The 18,435-nt window shown below is 42.7% G+C and overlaps 1 protein-coding gene across 6 annotated transcripts in view; it reads right to left on the bottom strand.

The window, feature by feature from the left end:
• Positions 1-950: 950 nt before the first annotated feature.
• The window catches only part of USP24 (ubiquitin specific peptidase 24), a 150,876-nt gene continuing 133,391 nt past the window's right edge, over positions 951-18,435 (bottom strand). For 4 of the 6 annotated variants that reach the window (XM_029229986.1, XM_029229991.1, XM_029229988.1 and 1 more), the window contains 10 exons: positions 17,926-18,028; positions 16,643-16,764; positions 15,654-15,767; positions 13,944-14,009; positions 11,851-11,917; positions 10,340-10,418; positions 6,083-6,158; positions 5,095-5,181; positions 4,644-4,754; positions 951-3,657 (listed from right to left, as the gene is read on the bottom strand). In XM_029229986.1, coding sequence (XP_029085819.1) covers positions 3,595-3,657; positions 4,644-4,754; positions 5,095-5,181; positions 6,083-6,158; positions 10,340-10,418; positions 11,851-11,917; positions 13,944-14,009; positions 15,654-15,767; positions 16,643-16,764; positions 17,926-18,028 — 888 coding nt within the window. In that variant the 3' untranslated portion in view covers positions 951-3,594. The remainder of the gene's footprint in view (positions 3,658-4,643; positions 4,755-5,094; positions 5,182-6,082; positions 6,159-10,339; positions 10,419-11,850; positions 11,918-13,943; positions 14,010-15,653; positions 15,768-16,642; positions 16,765-17,925; positions 18,029-18,435) is intronic. The other 2 variants (XM_029229987.1, XM_029229990.1) reach the window with 1 other exon arrangement.

Genomic DNA, 18,435 nt, shown 5'->3' with positions numbered 1-18,435 from the left:
CTAGCTCTCAACAGCCCGTTATAAGTCATCAGGGAATCGGCCTGCAAAAGCAAAAATCCTCTCAAACTCTATTTGCTGACAATTTAGTGTCATGGAACGCGTTCAAGAGCGGCCAGCTGCTAAGGGCCTGACTGCCAGCAGGCATTTGTGTAAGTGGGCCCGCTGGCACCCCACCTGCTGGGCACGCTGGCACCCCTCGCCCATCACCCAAGAGTCGGGGGTCAGTTCCTTAGCTGTCCATGCCCGGATGGCTCCAAGATCTGAGAAAAGGGAACGACTGTTCTTGCAGAGGTTGGCAGCTGGTCACCGGGAGTTGGGGAGGAATGGGTGTGGACCGCAGGAGGAAGGTCTGGAGCAGCAAACACCCCAGGAGAGGGGAACCATGTGGGCAAACGCAGGACATTAGGGGTGAGGCTGAGACCTGCGGGATCCAGCAAGAAATCCAGCTTGACCAGGGACGTGATTTATGCTGGGGACCACTGGGAGACCTGAAAGCTATGGGGGAGATGTCTACAGGCCACTGGTCTGAGTTTAGCACATCCTTATCCAGGTTTGCAAACGAATCCTGAAATGGTCAGGGTATCGAGAGGAGGAAACAGTGAAAGGCTTAGAAAAAGAGCCACCGCCCCTCATTATTAAAGAGTGGACCTTATTCACACCGTCAGTGCAAAGTACAAAAAGGAGGGCTTCCCTGGTGGCGCAGTGGTTGAGAGTCCGCCTGCCGATGCAGGGGACGTGGGTTCGTGCCCCGGTCCGGGAAGATCCCACATGCCGCGGAGCGGCTGGGCCCGTGAGCCACGGCCGCTGAGCCTGTGTGAGGCCCGCATACCGCAAAAAAAAAAAAAAGAATCAGCACCATTTCCCACCAGGTCACTGGCCCCTGGCACCCCTTCCCCCGACCATAGCCATTTTCTGATATACACAGAAAAATGTCAGTGAACCCCCAACTCTGTTTTTGAAAAATTTATTTTATACCCTCAGAAGCTAAGAACTGCCACTCAGTGAACCAAATTTAGAATTAAGTTTCTTCCCTAGTTTATCTACTTCCTTTTGAAACTTTATAAACAAGATTTTGTACACAAGAGGTAGCAGAGGAAAATTCCAGTCTGCTCGTTCCAAGCTCAAAAGGTAACGGCACACGCCTCGATGTTAGCAGGGAGGGTGGAGCAAGACAGGGTGAGTCTGGTGACACGTGCTCTAGGCCCGCGTTTGTTCTGTCAGGGCCGTGTGTGGGCTCCAGGGGAAGTCACGGGCCAGGTGCCCTTCGGAAGGCTCATTTGCGTTCTCTCCCAGGACGCCTCTAACGGGCTGATTCGGCCATCCTAAGAAGGGCCTCATGAAGGGAGCTTCTTGAGAAAACACAGCATTGAGTTTAGTTGTGCAATTCCTACTCGATTTGCAGACCATTTTGAAAGATTTATAAAAACATCTTCGTCCAAAAAAACTGGCAGTAAAAATGACCCTTCTTCCAAAGTAAGCCTGTCGTAATTGTCACTTTGTTGTATGACATTTAAAAAAAGTCATCAGCAGGTTCGTAGACTGCAGCCATCGGAAATCAAGGTTACTGGCAACGTGAAAGTGATGTTCCTCGCAGCCACAACGTGAGCAAATCAACCAGGGCACCTAACGTCCGCGGCAGGTGATGCTGGTCCTGAAGAACATGACCGTGAGGGAGCAGGTGCTGGGGGCTGTGGAAGGCATTGTTTCCATAGGAAGGAGGGGACAGAAGTGGCAATTTCACTCCTGAATCTGGGCTCCTGAGAGTGCAGCTGCCAGGGTGATATCATCACGCTTTACCACGGCTGGCATTTCAGCGTCACGCCCTGTGGGGTCGCTTTGTGAGGATGGGGATGGAGGGGACGGCTGGGGAGATAGTAGGACATGGGTTATTCATGTGCTCAAAATCCATTTTGAAACATCACACTTGAATTTGCAAGAACAGCAGAACCACATAAAATCTGCCGGCTGCCTCTGACCCTTCCTCTGGGGCGCAGCTCTGCTCTTAGGTGTCGGCCCTCCACCTCCTCAGTGTCTTTTGACAGAAGCCACCACCAGCCTGTCACACAATCACAATCCAGCCTGGCTGCACCGTAACTTCAACCTTCGACCGTGAGATGACAGGGTCTGCAGTGCGCAGTGGGAGCAGCTGTCTGTCCTGTCACAGGTCCACTGAGCCTCTCTAACTCTGCAGATCTATGACTGGGGCCACTCGGCTCTTCCTGAGGCTCCCCTAGTCCTGTGCGTGCTGAGCACAGGACCAGGCAGGGCACACAACCAAAGGCAAACAGGGTTGAAAATGTGTGTAGTGACTCAAAACCCAAAACATACAAAATATATGAAATATGTTGGCATCCCCCCTCCCCTCCAGAAAAAGGGGGAGCTGGCATCTAACCTGAAATGAGTGCATGGTACAAGACTTGGGAAACACAACTAAATGGATGGTTGCTCAGTTGCTTACTAGTTATTTCTTGTCCCCATCTTTTTAGTGTCAATTAGTTATGCTGAGGAGAAACTAAGTCTCAATTTCCTTCTCTGCATTAAAATGTCTAGAAACTCACAAAGCAGTGTCTTTCAACTCAAATATTTAAACTTCATATACAACCAGTACCAAGGGTTTCAGTAATTATTTTTCAGCAAAAGCAAATGATTGCAGGTCACATGACTTAAGACTACAGTTTATTCAATATGTCTCCAAGCATTAAAAAGATGATTTTATGAAGTCAAACTCAATAAAATTATATCTTAAAGTGCTTTTTATTTTGCTCTTTTTTAAATTTGTTTTGGGAACAACTCGCAAATTCTTCAGTAACTGATGTCAAAGAACGCACCCTGCACTTCTGGAGAACACAGCATTTTTTTTTTTTTTTTATTGCTCTTTCAATCTCAGTTATATCAGAAAAATACCTTAAAGAGCTTAATTTCCCAATTTTTGATCCTGGTAACATTTCATCAAGATCCAAGTTTATGCGCAGAGCTCTCATCCAGACCAGCCTGAAATTCTATACAAATAGGGAGACATATTAAATACAAAGGTCTGTGTAAACTGAATTCTTTAACTACTAATTTACAGTGAAAAGGAACTTTTATCACATATCTTTACATCATTTTAAATTGGATACGCCTATTCAATGTTACTGCAAGATTAAAAATTTGCCCGCACTCATCTAAAGGCAGCTTGCTTTTTTTTTTTTTTTTTTTAAAATATAAAAACCAAAGGAATTTCTTTTGTAGCATCATAGAGAAAGCAACAGCTTTATCCTCACTCACTCTTGTTATGTTCATGTAACAAAACAGTCTACCACCGGCTTTATTTCCCAAAACCTCCACAAAAGTGTCAATCCACATACGGACTGTGCCCCCAGGGGTCAGCGGATCCACAGGCTGGAGTGCTTCCGCTGCCAAACAGCTCCCAGGCCTTCCCCGGGGGCTGAAGAGTGCTTTCCTTAAAACACGTGCTCCTCCCTTCACGGCAGGCTCTCCCGGTCCAGCCTCCAGGCTTTTCCAAAGGGTTCAAGGATGAGATTCTGATTTCAAAAAGGTCCTGAGCATCTAGTAACCGTGACGTGACTTCTCATCATGTGCTGGGCACGTCCCCTAGGGATCGACATCATCCAGGTCACTTCTTAACTCGCTGATCATCATGGGCGATTCAGAACCCTTTGGGAAAGGAAAAGAAGTTAAATACATAGAGTTAAGTTAGAGAAAAAAGTTTTTCTATGCCAACGGACTTGTGTTCTGCAGTTTAAACATGTCCTCATTTAACTACTTAATGTTTATCAAAGGGCAACAAAACATAACAAGTGTAACACCTTATAATTCCTGATTATGCAACACTTTCATTTCTGTGTTCTCATTTAGTCACAGAAACAATCTAGTGACTTGCCTGCAGTCACAATGTGGCCTTGGGTTAAATCAAATCACCATGCTGAGTCTCAGCTTCCTGCTGTGAAATCAGGGTAACAGCGACCTCACAAGGTTGTTACGAGGATCCGAAAGATTTAGAAACAAACAAAACAGCACACAGAACATCAGCAAGATTCATTTAATGAGGCCTCTGTGCCATGCACTGCGATGGAGCTACAGAGATAGCTTTACAGAAGGTTACAGACCAGAGGGAGGACACGATACACGTCATTACATTTAAACCTGCCGCATTATTTTGCACATAGTAGGTGTTCAATAAATATTGCATTCCTTTTTCTACTATAGCAATTAGTATTAAAAATACTTAAAAAATAAGCTTAAAATTACGCTTTGACTCCCCTAACAGATTTCAATGGCATGAGGCCCTTCTTTTCAAGGGTCTGTGTTTCCAGGAAGCCTGGTGAGAGCAGGAGGAGGAAGGGGTGATTCTTCATAACCCAGCAGAACAAGGTACCATCTGGAAGGACCACATCTGCAGCCTGGCTTTATCAGGACGCTCTCCAAGCTCAGCAGAACAGCCAGCAGAGACTGAGGCCAAAGCCTGGCTTAATTTCACGATGCAGCACTGTTCTGCTTTCTAAGCACACAGTGCCTGAGTCCTGAGCAGAGATCACTAGAGGGTGGAGCTGGTGTCTCCTTTCTCTCTTGATTATGGAGACTCTCTTTGGAGAACCTCAGAGCAGGCGCTGCCCTTTCACACAGGACATGCCCTACTGTACCTGCTGTAAGTGCCTCTCTCCGTTCTCATTCGCAGGACTGCTCTCTGACCCGTTACTGCTTCCCGACTGCTCCTTCTCGTTCAGGAGAGCTGTGGCATATGCTAATGTGTCCTGCCGGAGATTGAAACACAAGAAAAAGTTAGGGGGTGTGCAGTGGCAGCAGCATCACTGAGGAAGACTACCCTTCACTTGACCTTTGGAGGTGGTGCCTTCACATCAACCTCTGTGGCAGTGGGGGCCAGACTGACCGACCCTCATTGCTTTTCTTCCAGGCAAATAACTCTCAAACTGTACACCAACTTGCTGTCTTTTCATAGAAAATCAATTGTTTCTTCCAGCCGTACTCATTTTTAACCTACGCCTCTTTTCTGAGGCTGCAGATTCTGAGAAACATACTAAAAATCCTACCTAAGGGATTTCAAGCCACACAAAACCAAAAGACAACTCTCACCTGAGCTGAAATTGTTCGCTGAAAAGTTTTTCCAGTTGATGTTTCATTAGAGACATTACTCTGTGGTGTCCAGTAATGTTCTGACATCTGAGACAGAAAGTCAAAAATGCCATCAGAGGACTTACTGGGTGGTCCACTGGTTAAGAATCCGCCTTCCACTGCAGGGGACGCAGGTCTGATCCCTGGTTGGGGAACTAAGATTCCACATGCCGCAGGGTAACTAACCTGTGTGCCGCAACTAGAGAGGCTGCGTGCTGCAAACTACAAAGCCCACGCGCCACAACTAGAGAGAAGCCTGCATGCCGCAACCAAGACCCCACGTGCCGCAACTAAGACCCGACACAGCCAAAAACATAAATAAAATAAATATTAAAAAAAAAAGTCATCAGAGATGACAAATAAGCCCACGTGAGCCCACGATTTCTACCATTAGATATTACAGTACAAAAAGCATCTAGGGACTTCCGCGGTGGTCCAGCAGTTAAGACTTCATGCTCCCAATGCAGGGGGCCGAAGTTTGATCCCTGGTCAGGGAACTAGATCCCGCATGCCGCATCTAAGAGCCCACATGCCGCAACTAAAGATCCGGCATGCGGCAACGAAGATCCCACGTGCTGCATCTAAGACCTGGTGCAGCCGAATAATAAAATAAAAATTAAAAGCATCTAAAATAGCATATAAATTGACCCAGACTTTCTGTCACATCAGGAGATTCTTTCTTAGAAGATTCCACTTCCATTCTCAAGAGCTCACTAAAATATCAATATTATTATCTCTTATATAATCATCCTTACCTTTTTACCCATAAAATTAAAACACATGTATTAAGATACAAATCAAATGCATAAAGATAGGTATCAACTGTACTAAAAAAAGTCTGAACTCTGAAAATATTTTGAGGACAGTCTCCAAATTAGAGATTTTTCCTGATAAGATATGCTGCTATTGATTCCTATGTTATAGCCAGAGAAGTTAAAAACTCAGTCACCTTCTTCTGCAGCCACTGCACAGCCCAACTCCAGTGATGGGAGTTCTCCTTGAAGTATTCTTTAGCAGCAGGACACCTGGTGATTGGAGGAAATTTTTATTAGCCAAATGCTTTCTCTGCAAATACACTTCTTTAACATATAGTACTTTAAAATTTGGAAACACAAGTGCTACTTTCATTAAAGTTCAGTTGTCTTTACATTAAATGTGTACGTTTTTTTGGTTTGGATACATTCACATGTTTAAACTTCAAAAGGCAGTAAAAGATAAATATGTGGTGAAAAGTTTCTTATCTACCTCTAACTCACCCACCTCATTCTATTAAAATTCCAAGTTGGAAAATGAAAAATAAAATACCCACAACAAATTGTACACTTAATAAATAACCTATTTATTTAAATTAAAGCACAGTTGATTTACAACGTTGTATTAGTTTCCGGTGTACAGCAAAGTGATTTAGTTATAAATATACCTTTTCAGGTTCTTTTCCATTGTAGGTTATTACAAGATGTTGTATATAGTTCCCTGTGCTATACAGTAGGACCTTGTTGTTTACCTGTTTTGTATATAGTAGTGTGTATCTGCTAATCCCAAACTCCTAATTTATCCCTCCCCCACCTCCTTTCTCCTTTGGTAACCATAAGTTTGTTTTCTATGTCTGAGTCTGTTTTTTCTGTAAATAAATTCATTTGTATCATATTTTAGATTCCATATATAAGTGATATGATATTTGTCTGTCTCTGTCTGACTTATTTACTTAGTATGATAATCTCTAAGTCCATCCATGTTGCTGCAAATGGCATTATTTCAATCTTTTTTATGGTTGAGTAGTATTCCATGGTATATATATACACCACATCTTTATCCATTCCTCTGTCGATGGACATTTAGGCTGCTTCTATGTCTTGGCTATTGCAAACAGTGTTGCAATGAACACTGGGGTGCATGTATCTTTTCAAATTAGAGAGAGGTTTTCTCCAGATGTATGCCCAGGAGTGAGGTTGCTGGATCATATGGTAACTCTGTTTTTAGTTGTTTTTTTTTTTTCTCTGCGGTACGCGGGCCTCTCACTGCTGTGGCCTCTCCCGTTGCAGAGCACAGGCTCCGGATGCGCAGGCTCAGTGGCCATGGCCCAGGGGCCCAGCCGCTCCGCGGCATGTGGGATCCTCCCGGACCAGGGCACGAACCCGCGTCCCCTGCATCGGCAGGCAGACTCTCAACCACTGTGCCACCAGGGAAGCCCTGTTTTTAGTTTTGTGAGGAACCTCCACACTGTTTTCCATAGTGGCTGTACCAATTTACATTCCCACCAACAGTGCAGGAGGGTTCCCTTTTCTCCACACCCTCTCCAGAATTTATTATTTGTAGACTTTTTAATGATGGCCATTCTGACCAGTGTGAGGTGATTACCTCATTGTAGTTTTGATTTGCATTTCTCTGATAATTAGTGATGTTGAGCATATTTTCATATGCCTATTGGTCATTTGTATGTCTTCTTTGGAGAAATGCTTATTTAGATCTTCTGCCCAGTTTTTGATTGGGTTGTTTTCTTTGTTATTGAGTTGTATGAGTTGTTTGTATATTTTGGAAACTTAGCTACTGTCCGTTGCATCATTTCCAAGTATTTTTTCCCAGTCCATAGGCTGCCTTTTCGTTTTGTTTATGGTTTCTTTTGCTGTGCAAAAGCTTAGAAATTTTATTAGGTCCCATTTGTTTATTTTTACTTTTATTCCTATTGCCTTGGGAGACTGACCTAAGAAAACACTGCTACAATTTATGTCAGAGAATGTTTTGCCTATGTTCTCTTCTAGTAGTTTTAAGGTGTCCAATAAATGACCTCGTGATAAAATCAAACTAGTCTTTAACTTTTGTGATTTAAATAAGAATGATATTATGGGAAAAACTATTTTAAAATGTGATTTTGGAGACCCCTGCTTTCCATTTTTATTTGCTCATCTAGAAAGCTGTCCTTATTTGAAGACACTACCGATGGGGATATTGCCACTAATGTATATAAAATGTGATATGTGCAGGGTATGGAAGCACATATAAAGACACTACTGATGTCTGGACTGTGTGTCTGCTGGCATCAGACATGCTATGTGGCCCCAACACTACTTGGAAATGCCACTTTTAGGCAAGGGCTCATGATGACATGTTGCCAATATGAAGCCTAATTAATGAACGCACAATTGTGGCAGAATGATTTCCATCTGTGTCTACAATGTTATGTCATCTGGAAAACACGTGTTCATGCATTATTTCAATGGGGCTCCCAATTTAAATCTGTTGAGGATGCTCAAATGCAGCAGATTAATCCCAACAGATTTCTCATTCTCATTCTGGTACAAGTCCAAGGATGGCAATACCCATGCCTAAGAGTCAGCGAAAATCTGGAGCAAAATAAATGAAACTATAAAAAGAGCTCGGGGCAAGACTGATGGCAGTGCAGTCTGCTCAATAACCTTGGGTTACACTCCTGTACATAAATCCTGAAAAGACAAAATCTCTAATCTGAAAAGATACATGAACCCCAATGTTCACTGCAGCACTGTTTACAACAGCCAAGACATGGAAACAACCCAAGTGCCCATCAACCGACGACTGGTTTAAGAAGATGTGATGTGTATATATATACACACACACACACAATGGAATATTACTCAGCCATAAAAAGAATGAAATATTGCCATTTGCAGCAACATACATGGACCTAGAGAATATTATACTTCGTGAAGTTAGACAAAGACAAATATTATATGATACCATTTATATGTGGAATCTAAAAAATAATACAAATGAATCTATATATAAAACAGAAACAGACTCACAGACATAGAAAACAAACGTATGGTTACCAGGGGAAAGGCATGGGTGGGGAGGATAAATTAGGAGTATGGGATTAACATACAAACTACTATACATACAACAGACGATAAGCAACAAGGATTAACTGTACAGCGCAGGGAACTACAGTCAATATCTTATAATAACCTATAATGGAAAATAATCTGAAACAAAATATATAATTGAATCACTTTGTTGTACACCTGAAACTAACACAATATTATAAATCAACTATACTTCAATTAAAAAAAAAATAACCTTGGGTTAGCATGCAGTCAGTCACTCTGATCTTTTGTTGGCCAACGTACTAAATCGGGGAGCTGAAGTTGCAAACCACTCAGGTTCCTTCTAACATTGAGAACCTTTGCTTTCCAAGGCTCAACTGACAGATGAATAGATAAGCAAAATATAGTATACATATATCTATACAATGGAGTATTATACAGCCTTAAAAAGAAACGGAATTCTGAAACATGCTACGATGTGGATACACCTTGAAGACATCATGATAAGTGAAATAAGCCAGTCATAAAAGGACAAATACTCTATGATTCCATTTATGTGAGGTACCTACGATAGTCAAATTCATGAAGATAAAAAGTAGAACGACGGTTGCCAGGGGCTGGAGGGAGGAGGAATGGAGAGTTACTGTTTACTGGGTACAGAGTTTCAGTTCTGGAAGATGAAAGAAGTTCTGGAGACTGATGGTGGTGATGGCTGCACTAACAATGTGAGTGTACTTAATGCCACTGAATTGTACACCTAAAAATGGCTAAAATGGTGAATTTTATGTTATGTATATTTTAGCACAATTAAATAAAAAGAAAAAAGAACCTCTGCCTTGAAGTCAGTCAGCCTGTGATCAAGTCCTAGCTCTGACGGCAGGCACGTCACCTAAACCACCTATGACATGGGACTAATACCAGTACTTAACTTCATAAAGTTGTTGAAAAGGTTAAGTAAGAATACAGGCGAAGTATTTCGCATAGTGCCTGGGTTCGTAAGTTTAATTAGCTGTTATATGACTTTGTCTCTTGAGAGACAATTTTGAAAGTGGGGACCTAGAAGCCGACACAGTTGGTAGTTAACTAAAGGTCTCCTGAGTGAAGGTTCTTCAACTTTTTGTTGTCGAGGCCCCTAAATCTGCCTTGGACTCCTGCCCTTCCTGCATTAAAGCCTGATGGTTTAGCATTTTTTTTCCCCTTGGATTACATAAGATCTGTTACCTTTAACACTCTCCCTCCACATCTCTTGGAGATCATTTGAATAGTTGTCTGTGCCATCCAAGCAAGCATGCCCTGACTGGGTCAGATTTTCTAGGTACTAAAACAAGGCAGATTTTTTTCCTCTGGTCATATTTGACTTGTAACTAAAACACCGTTTCCTCATTGCATTTTGAGTCAATACTTACTTCTGAGCAAGAGTTACAAGAAATTTGACACACTGGTAGCAGCGACTGCTGTCCACGTGGTTACTGTGGTGCATCAGAGCTGAAGGAACAGAAGAGGAAATTGTAACAATAAAGCACTAAACTGAAAGTGGGTTCAAGTGATGACAGCTCTCTTGTTCTGAAAATTTACAACCAGCTATTTTGATAAGCAGATAAGAAACCTAACAAAAACATGGTGGTGCTGACTCAACAGGATTCCCTAAATTCTAATGGGCAGAAACACTAAGTAGTATTCAAGAAACACACAGGGTGGTGAAAGTTTGACTTTTACAAGAACTGAAAGGAACTAAAATTTATAATGGCTGATAATTCACCTAGAGACCTTCAAAGTTCTCCATCCACCACACTCCTGACACAGAATGGTTAAAATACTTTTACTGTGATAAATGGAAATGTATGGTAATTGTTCAGTTCAACAAATATTTTCTGCTCTTTGCTTTTAGCATTTAAAGATAAATAACAGCTGATCCTTAAACAACATGGGTTTGAACTGTGCAGGTCCACTTATATACGGTTTTTTCCAAGAAATACACATAGTACTACACAATTGATGGTTGGTTGAATACTCAGATGCAGAACTGTGGATACGAAGGGTGGACTCTGGAACTTGAGCGTCTGTGGGGTCTGGTATCCAAGGTGGGTCCTGGAACCAATGCCCTGTGGGTACCCAGGGATGACTGTAATGCCTGGTCCCTGCTCTTGAGCAGTGTATCCTCTGTAAGTTCCAGAGAGCCCGGGGACTGCCCTGAGCAGAGTGCACCGTTCCAAAGGGGGTGGGCTAGGATGCTGTAGCTACAGAACCTTTTTAGCATAAATTTCCTTTCTGCAATAAAAAGAGATCCTAAAACTTCTCTTAATACATAGCAAAATCTAAAATGACTCAAGTTAACTGGAAACACAGGTGGATGGTGGGAGTTGGATAAGACTATTTTTAACTAAACTTTTCCTAAGAAATAGCTCATTAAAGCCACTTTAGCCTTCTGGAAAAGAAAACTCTGTCAAAAAACTTTTATGAATAGACAATAGAAATTTGGGTGCATTCATACCACAGGTAAAAAAAAAAAAAAAAATTACATTTCATGAGCTTGACAATATCCTGCGTCTAAGGTTTTATAGTCTTTCCTCCTCAATGGCTACGGAGTGGGGTGAATGATTTCTTGCTTAAGTGGACAAACTTTAGCTTGCTGAAGAAAGTCACAGCACCCCCAAATCTTACCTGACCCAGTAAAAGGACCTCAAACTGTGTCTTACTAAAAGTAGGAGAGTGTCCAGGGCGATAAGATCCTCTGGCTCTAATTCTCCTGACTAGAATGAGGGAGGCTAACAGCCCTGACCAGACTTCTCGTGGCTTCCTCACTGATCCACGCCAGGCAGAGCGTGGGGGGCAGACCCCAGGGAGGAGAGACTGGCTGGAACGATGAGCTCTCTGCACATTTACTGCAGACACTTCTTCATAAGGCAGCCATACTTGCCTAGTAATCCATTTTCTGTCTCAAACACAAATTTGACTCGCTCCACTTGTATGGGATCCTCAATGACCTGGGAGAAGCAGGAAACAAAGGCTGGTAAATGAAGGAAGGAACTTGTGTTACAGCCACTGGTGCCTTTAAAACAAAATAATTCAAGAGATTATATAGTTTCTAACATAACAAAACCAAATACAAACAAATATCAAGTCATTGCCATATTTCTCAACAATATATTAAATTTTAAACTAAACATGAAAAACTATTACGTAAGTAATATTTGAAGATACACTTATTTTCTAATACGTGTTCTTACCAATAACATCTAGAGTTCTCTGTGGGTTATATGGACGCATATTTCATGATCCCAAGGATAAGAGGTTTATGGTCTACAAAACATGTGTCAAAGTTTTGATATAACACATGCTCTACAAGTTGATGTGGCGGTTTACGCCACGCCAAACAGGGCTGGATCTACATCTTACTCTCGCTGTACTTCTAATGCCCGGGCACTGAACCGTGCGTGGTGCCGTAAACTAAATGGGCTGCTGTTGAGCAGATGAGCAATACGCAGTCCCACCCCAAGGAGCAACGATCCTCCAAAAGCACTAGGACCAGAAGGCGGTAAAGACCAGAAAGACAGACTGCTTAGAAACGGCACCCATGAGGTACTGCCATATTCAAAAGTGTTTATTAAATGCCTACCCTGTGCCAAGGCCTAAGGGACCTAAAGGGAACCCAGGTGCCCCCCCTCCCGCCCCTCTTTAAAAAGCCCCTGGGCTAGTCTCTCACTGGCTCACAGTCAGTCACCAAATTCTACTGATTCTCTTTCTAAACACCTACTGTTCTGGCCTTTGCTCCCTCTACTCCTGTCTCTCCTTAGTATAAGCCTTGTTATTTCACATTCAGATTACTGCCACAGACTCCTATGTGGTCTTCCAATTCCAACCTTGCTTCCTTCTTTAGTTCATCCTTCAAGACAACTGCCGGAGGAATCTTTCTAAGAAATAAATCAGGTCACATTGCTTTCCTGCTTCAAACCCTTCCATGGTGCCCATCACCGACGGCAGAAGTTGCTAACTTAAATGTCTACAGAGCCCAAGATGATAAGACGTGAGCCACGTGGCAGACAAGAGGAGTGGTGAGGACACTGGGGAACGGGAGACCACAAGCCTCACCGAGGGGGTGTGCCGCTGCTGTTCTAGGTGATGGGGCGTGGAGGAAACGGAGCCAGTGTGGCCAGATTACCTGATTCCTCAAGACAGGCTGGGATCCACAAAGTAAAAAACAAGACAATTTGCGCCAACTTAAATAGACATGTAGGTGGAACTTGGCCACCAGAGTGCCACCACTGACCTACAGGGAAAAGTCTACACGCACTGGTACCTGAAGCCTTTCCTGGTCTGGTTTGGGCTTCTTCCCCAAGCCCTACGAGTTCCCACTCCTTCTAGCTCTACCTCTACAATTCACTGAGCAAACCAGGGGTTTGGTGGAGAGAATGGGATCCAGGGCCAGTCGCTTGGCTCAGATCCTGGCTCTGTCACTTACTGAACAATGGCCTTGGGCAGCTCACTCCACCTCTCTAAGTTCAGCTTCTAATAAGACTATATTTCACTGATTACAACTGAATTTTAGCCCCTGATTTTCATACTTCTGAAATTGGGATGTACCCTATGGTGGATTACGTTTCAGTTTTTTGGCTCATGAAGATATTTTCAGTAGTACACAGACAGTCAGTGGTGTCTCAGATTCGAGTGAACTGTAGAGCCAGCCGTTCACCTCTGCCGGTCACAGGGTCACACAAGATCACATCTGAGCTGATCACAGTTTCCTGTCCATGGTGAGGCCTTTGCTCTCTGTACTGTGATCGCCTGTGTACTTGTCTGGCTCCCTCACCAAACTGCAAGTGCCTATGAGGCAGTTTATTATCGCTCACTTCTAAATCAGTAATGCATGAAAAATGGCTGATATGAAGAGGACTCAGTGAGTACAGACCAAAGGAAAGCAAAGGCAACACAAGGACACACAGTTTTTATTCATGAACACATGCTGACTAGTAAATACCTAAATGCAAGTGAATTAGAACATTTATGACTTACCAACATCTCATGAAGCAGTTGGAACGTATTCTTTAACTCATGGGGTGGAGCTGTTTCTAGTTGGTTCTGAAATATTTTTTAAAAGCATAAAGATTCCAGTAAGTCTTCAGTGGAAAGCACACTGGAGTGGCAACCAACAGTGCTGGATTCCAGCCCTAGTTCTACCACCTCCTGGCTGATATTGGGCAAGTCGTTCCCTTCTCTGCATCTCAGTTCCCCAAATGCTAAATCTGGGGACTGAAACAAACCACCTCTATGGTCCTCCCACCTGTAACCCTCCTTGATCTTTTACTATGAAATTAGGAAGGAGACAGGAAAAAAAGCAGAAAGGAAGGGAGATAATTTTCAGTCACTAAACAAGCCTAAGTTTATACTTATATTTCATTTATACATATCCTATTTTGTTGAACATGCTGGAGTAGCTATGAGAATGCAAATGAGAGCGTTCTAAGATCAGCATGCTATGAGTGAAATATATAACGAAATTCAGCTTAGGAAGTGGAAAAATCTACCAAGATACACTAAGTGAAGAAAGCAAGGTTCAGAAAACTCACAGTCCTGTGCATTTTAGTAACCTTATACATATGAGTAGTAGGAAAGGATACTGCATTACAGCGCCACACTTGCAAGGTGCCAGGTACGGTACTAAGTAAGTGAATGAGGCCTGGAAAGACACACATAATGTGACAATACTGATCCGTGGGGTAGGGTGGAGAGGGGATGAGCCTGGCTGGTGGTGGTCAAGGTGGACTTTGGCCTTGTTTGTACGTTTTAGTTTTTCACCAAGAGAATGCAGTTATGTATTATCCATGTAATTAAAGATTAAAAACAAATAAAAATGCTAGGTGTAGGCTTAAAGGTTTTTCTCATAATCCCCAGCAAGGTAGTAAACAATATGGTTAAGAGCACAGCCCTGGAACCACCCTGCTGATGTTCAAACTCCCACTCCGCTACTTACTGGTTGTGTGACCCTGTGCCTCAGTTTCTTCAATTGCAGAATGGTGATAAAAACATATCTACCTCAAAGGACTTATGTATTTGAGAATTAAGTGAGTTAAACAGGTAATATTCTTGGAACAGTGCTTGGCATCCAATAAGTGCAACATAAATAATTACTACACACTGATCAGAGCTTCATAAATGAACTGCATACATTACTATTTCAGAAGGTGACAAAAATCAATCTACTTTTGATATTTTAGATACTGCCTGGGGAAATAATCTAAAACTGTAAAACCATTTTACACAATAATGGTCACCACAACATTATCATTAACTATAAAATATTATTCTTAATAGTTAAGAATTGAACCCAATGCAAATGTGCATCACTAGGAAGGGAATGGCTAAGTAAATTATGGTACATGAGAGAATGAAATATACTCAGGTATCTTTTAATGATATGGAAAATACTTATAAATGTCAAGTGAAAAAAAGGACACAAAATCATAAAGACAATAAAATCCCAATTATGTTAAAATACATGCATAGAAAATAAAAGGGAAATGTATGAGAATATTATAAATGGCCAGATTTTGAGTTCTTTTTTATTCTTCATTTAAAAAAAAACCAATAAGTATATACTATTTTTATGATTAGGAAAAACAATTAAGATTATTAAAAGAAACATAGTGCCTGGGAGCCAGAGGAATGCTTTCCTAGTGTCTCACCCACAGGCTCTCAGGCTATCACTGGGTCCTGAGGTCCTACCTTAATGAAATGCAGCATGGTGAAGGAGAAATGCTCGTTACAGAAACAGCAGTACACCACCATCTCAATGAGCGCCAGCAGTGAGCCTGTCAGCTCTCGCAGAGCAAACATTACCTAGCGAGAGGGCAGAAGAGGAGTAAGCCTTTCTTCTGTCACAGGTTACTATTGATATGCTGCTTCTGACTTTCACTGAAATTTGCTCAGGTTTATGATCATCAACATTTTGCCTCAAAACAGTCTGAGTCTGTCTGAGAGTTAACACAATTTGTGCAAATGTGCACCTTTCTCTCGGGAGTCACCTTCATCAGATTTTTAAAGGTAAATCGCCTCCTCCCCCATTAAAATAACCACCGATAGATCCAAAAAATACACAATATTAAGCTTAAAAAAAAAAAAAGAGATATATAGCACAGCACTGTTGATGTAACTAAAAACCAGTACAATTATGTTCACAGTCATATATATGTAAATCAAGTAACGGAAGAAGGACTGGAAGATTACGTTCTCAAGAGGGGGTAGTTCTGGGTGGAAGGGAAAGGGACTCATTGTGGATGGGCCACAATGGGGGGTTGTGAGCAGCCCACTTCCATACTCCTGAGGTTGAAAAACCCATGTGCTTCAGAGCTGTAGTGTTCCAGGACCAGGGACACATACAAGAGACTGGGAATAAACTCTCTGATAATAAACTGAATGGCTGTGACTGGGGAGGTGCCATGTACCTAGCTGCTGGGACCTGGAGGGGTAATTAGCTGGGCTGGATCTTGAGGCCCAATTCTTAGTTGCAGACAGGACTAAGAATATTTAGTCCTTATTTCTTCCTGACACACATACAGGAAATAAAATTATTTGAAATAATCACTTCTCTTAACAATACTCCCCTTCATCAGAGCAGCATACAAAATACAACTTATAACAAAAGGCATTTTTCCTCAAAAAGAAGAAAACAGCTAAAACAAAAAGAAAGTGGCTTCAGCAGAATAAGTACATACCTCTAACAGGTAAGGTTTCCCTTCGGACAAGAACAACAGGGCTTCGACTTCCTCGTGGAGGGGCAGCAGGGGACTCGAGGGGGCAATGCTAATAGGCGGCCGTTGTTTAAATACACCCGGAGCTTTAGGGGACCAAAGAAAAACCCACTTTACTGGATATTATCACATGAAATCGACTCTACAAGGCAAAGCGATCCCCTCAAGATTCATACATGCAACCACTGAGCACCTACAACTGTTCCCTCACAGACATGAGATGGGAGAAAACACTTACCCCTCTCTTTCAATGTATGCCCAGGATGTAGGTGTAAGACCTCTAGACTCCTGGTGATTCCACCAAAGACAATCTTCCAAAGAAGTTAAAATATACAAAGTGCATGAAAAAAAAAAAATGCCCAAAGTGCCTCTGAAGAGACCCTGGACAAGGCACTTCTGTTGCTCAATGGCCAACACCACCTGTGCTGTGCAGAACCAACCCACGTGGAAGGGGTTACCCCACATGCTAGAGAAGCAAGGACTCTCACTCTCATTTTCTTTTGCAAACCTTTCTAACTCACGAATGCAGTGGCTTTGCCTCTGTAGATGGGCGAGTCAGAGTTTAGGAAGCATACTCTAGCTCACGACCGTCTGAATGCTCTCCCACGTCCCTTCAGACAGCCAACGGCATTCCCAGATCAGAGGGATGCCCCGTGCTTTTTATCTAGTTTCCTGGTCAGATGACATGAAAACCCTACCACAGGCTCGGGGGTCAGAGGCTTGCATTCCACACTGGCTGCCACGCCCCTGACTAGCGGTGAGACTTTCAGGGGCTACTAGACCTCTCCCTATCTCAGCTTCTGCACACACAGGAGGGGAACCGCCCTCACAGGTTTGCTGAGAGGATTCAACACAACAAACTGCGAGCCCCACGGAAAGGTACAGCACACAGGAAACACTGACTACTTCTCAGCTGCTTTCCTGTATTATCACTGTTACCGTTGCTGTCATGACAAGGCCTAGAAGCAGTGCAGAAATGTACCTTTAACCCTAGTGTGTCCTTAAATACTTCTATATCCCACCCCAAAGAAATGACTGGCTTGCTCTTGTGACAAACTAGTAAAATAAGGTGAAGTTTAACGTGGACTGAAACAAAAAACTTTTAAGTGTTCCTCAAATAGCCAAATGAGAAACAAGTAACACCCATTTAACTGCCAACGTTGTTACTCTCCACATGTTACACGTGTTACTGACAAACTCACCATGTCTCTGTTTTCCTGATGTATTAAAGACAGGTTAAAGCTTACCAACGTTCCTTTGGGAAGAGACATCTGAGTGCAAGATAAGCAATGCCACCGTATTGTGAAGGTTCCCAAATTCTCGTGCTTGTGCCGAACTCCATCGACGTATCTGTTGTCAGAGAAAATAAAGTGGATGTTAGTGCTCCGGTTAGAAGGGTGTGTGCGGGTTCCTGATACTTTGAGCCACATTCTTTCTCAATGTGTGACAGTAGGACAGGTCAAAGTCCAAAAAAGTCATGGGTTTTAAGCCAGCTTAAGAGTGGCTTAACGTAGATGTATATTAACTCGTATTCTATAACAAATCCATTTATGTATTCAATTCAGGCACTGAGCGCTCACCCTGTGCCAGGTAATTTTCCTACACCCAGTATAGTGGGGAAAGCCTGTGAGGCTGGAGGTCTGCAGGCCTGGCTCTCCTCTGCCACTCGCTGCACCACACAGATGTGGGCGAGCTCTCTACCTGACTTCTTTGTGTAAAGACAGAGATAACCTACCTGTTCCGCCCACTTCGTGGTT

This window comes from Monodon monoceros, unplaced genomic scaffold (assembly GCF_005190385.1).
Source record: "Monodon monoceros isolate NGI ecotype Baffin Bay Population unplaced genomic scaffold, NGI_Narwhal_1 Super_Scaffold_18, whole genome shotgun sequence".
Lineage (NCBI taxonomy): Eukaryota > Metazoa > Chordata > Mammalia > Artiodactyla > Monodontidae > Monodon > Monodon monoceros.
The sequence above is the reverse complement of the archived record's forward strand: the minus strand, read 5'-3'. Positions and strand labels throughout refer to the sequence as shown.